Source organism: Anopheles marshallii, chromosome 3 (genome assembly GCF_943734725.1).
Source record: "Anopheles marshallii chromosome 3, idAnoMarsDA_429_01, whole genome shotgun sequence".
Classification (NCBI taxonomy): domain Eukaryota; kingdom Metazoa; phylum Arthropoda; class Insecta; order Diptera; family Culicidae; genus Anopheles; species Anopheles marshallii.
In genome coordinates this window covers 71,467,953-71,470,006 of record NC_071327.1, presented here as the reverse complement: position 1 = coordinate 71,470,006, position 2,054 = coordinate 71,467,953, and the positions used below count along the sequence as shown (strand labels likewise).

Sequence of the window (2,054 nt, the reverse complement as noted above, 5' to 3'; positions counted from 1 at the left end):
TTCCACTATAAAAAAATACCGGTTTTACGGGTATATTTCACGAGTGTCTATTATAATTAAAGCATTTTTTAAACCCTTAACATATAAGAACAAAACATTTTTAACATATATTTTGAAACCAATACGGCCTAACCATACTTGTTAAAATTTAATGAAAACAATGTCATTTTGATTGAAATATAACGATTTGCATTATTTTAACTTTTTCAATCGTAACTTGAATAAAAGGGCGAAATTTCTTTTAGTATCCATAAATGTTTATGATACCGTAACGACCAACCGTCGTTTTAAAACAGGTAACCAGTAATTGCATACATTTAGGCGCTTAGCGTGATCATGTGCTGTAGTTATTATATCGCGTCCTCGTGCTAATTGCCCCCAGGTTCATTGGGATGCAGTTGCAGCAAATAATAGTGAAAACGTAGCTGTACATGGTGCACTTTGAAAACTTTATTTTACACGTGAATACAGGGGAGTACAAAGAAGCATGTTACACTTGAAACGTCCGCTCGCACAAAACTGGCCCATCGGTGTCGAATCGCTAGCTATTATCGCCGATTTTCCGGCCGGTTTCCATTTTTACCAGGCATTCCAGCGGTTGGCAGCGGCTCCGGCACCGGCTGGCCATCCAGCACCTGCTCCACGTCCAGCCCAGCTGTTCCAGCCGGCACCAGCCCCGTAGCGGTTCCACTGATCAGCACCGGCGCCCCAACGGTTGGCGGGATCGTAGCCTGGAAGAAAAATGTTGGTACACCCCCAAGAAAAGGAAAACGACATCATCCACCATGCGCATAGGAACCTGATCGTGCAGCGGTCATGTCATTACGGTTGTTGTAGCCACGGTTCCAGGCGTTCGGGTGGTTCCACGCGTTACCGTGGTTCCACGTGTTGGCGGCCGACGGATGGTTCCAGGCGGCCGGATCGCGGCCCCAGGTGTTCTGCGCATTCCAGGCGTTCGGGCTGTTCCAGGCCGACTCTGCCTGGTCCAGCCCATCGGTACGGCCCTGCTGGCCCGGTTTGTTATCGGCCGGTGCAGCACAGACGGCAGCCACCAAACAGGCACTGAACAGAACAAACTTGAACATTCTGCTGGCTGGGATTGCTGATTGCTGATTGATTTCGGTGGCTTCAAATTGACTCGGTGGGAGCACTTGTTACTGCGGAACTCGTTTGTTCAACACTGAATGAAAATTACGCTAATTGGTAAGCTTTATATAGTTGGAAGTGTGTGTCTGCTAGTTCCCAAGTAGGGATGCACTTCGTACACCCGGCTCGCGATCTACATGACGTTTCCTCGAGGCGATTGGGTGAGTGAAATATTCAATGCCACCGAGAAGGAGGAGAACTTTATTCTAATACTTACAGGTGACCAACCGATCGCACCATTGCTGTTTGCAACTACTCCGGTTCGCGATATAAACGAGCCACGCGGGAAAAGGTTAAAGTGAAGCCTCGATCGTCGAATCGCACCGAGTGTTGCCCCTCCATTTCCACTGATCCAAGCGGGTCTCGGAACACCTAAAAGACCAACGCCATAACGCTCAATGTTAACTGTGGCGATAATTTAAACTAATGCTTTGCTTTATTTACATTACGAACTCCCCCGAAGGTATGGCACCCAGGAGCGGGAATGACTTTTCGCACACACCGTCGCGGAAGATCGTGGTCCATTCATCATCCCAGAACGCAGCGGTCGGGCGGTAATGTTTGTTCGATTAATAGTTCACCAAATAATTAGCCCTGCTGCACATTATCAGCCTGCGCCGGCTCTGGTTGTATCGTGCAGGGGGTTTTTCACTAACGATAGCAATATCGATTATGCTACCCATCGGGAGGTGAGGATGATGCTGACGTTGCTGGGCCACACCGCACAATGTATAGTGCGCTATGATCGGTTGTGATCGCGAGCGTGCGAGTGGAAATGATTGATGATGGCACCGTGCCCTTAGCGGGTTCTGTTTGAGGATGTTATTAGCTAGTGACTCGCATTTAAATTGTTCCAATGTTTTAGCGGGTGGTTTAAATTATTACATTGCATCTGAGCGGATGTTTAT

At 47.8% G+C, this 2,054-nt stretch overlaps 1 protein-coding gene across 1 annotated transcript; it reads right to left on the bottom strand.

Annotated features, from left to right (window-relative positions):
- Positions 1-579: 579 nt before the first annotated feature.
- Positions 580-1,085, bottom strand: LOC128715239 (bifunctional endo-1,4-beta-xylanase XylA-like). The gene is made up of 2 exons (XM_053810120.1): positions 800-1,085; positions 580-731 (listed from the first exon to the last, which is right to left on the bottom strand). The coding sequence occupies exons 1-2, from the start codon at positions 1,083-1,085 to the stop codon at positions 580-582; spliced, it is 438 nt and encodes a 145-aa protein (XP_053666095.1).
- Between the last annotated feature and the right edge of the window lie 969 nt (positions 1,086-2,054).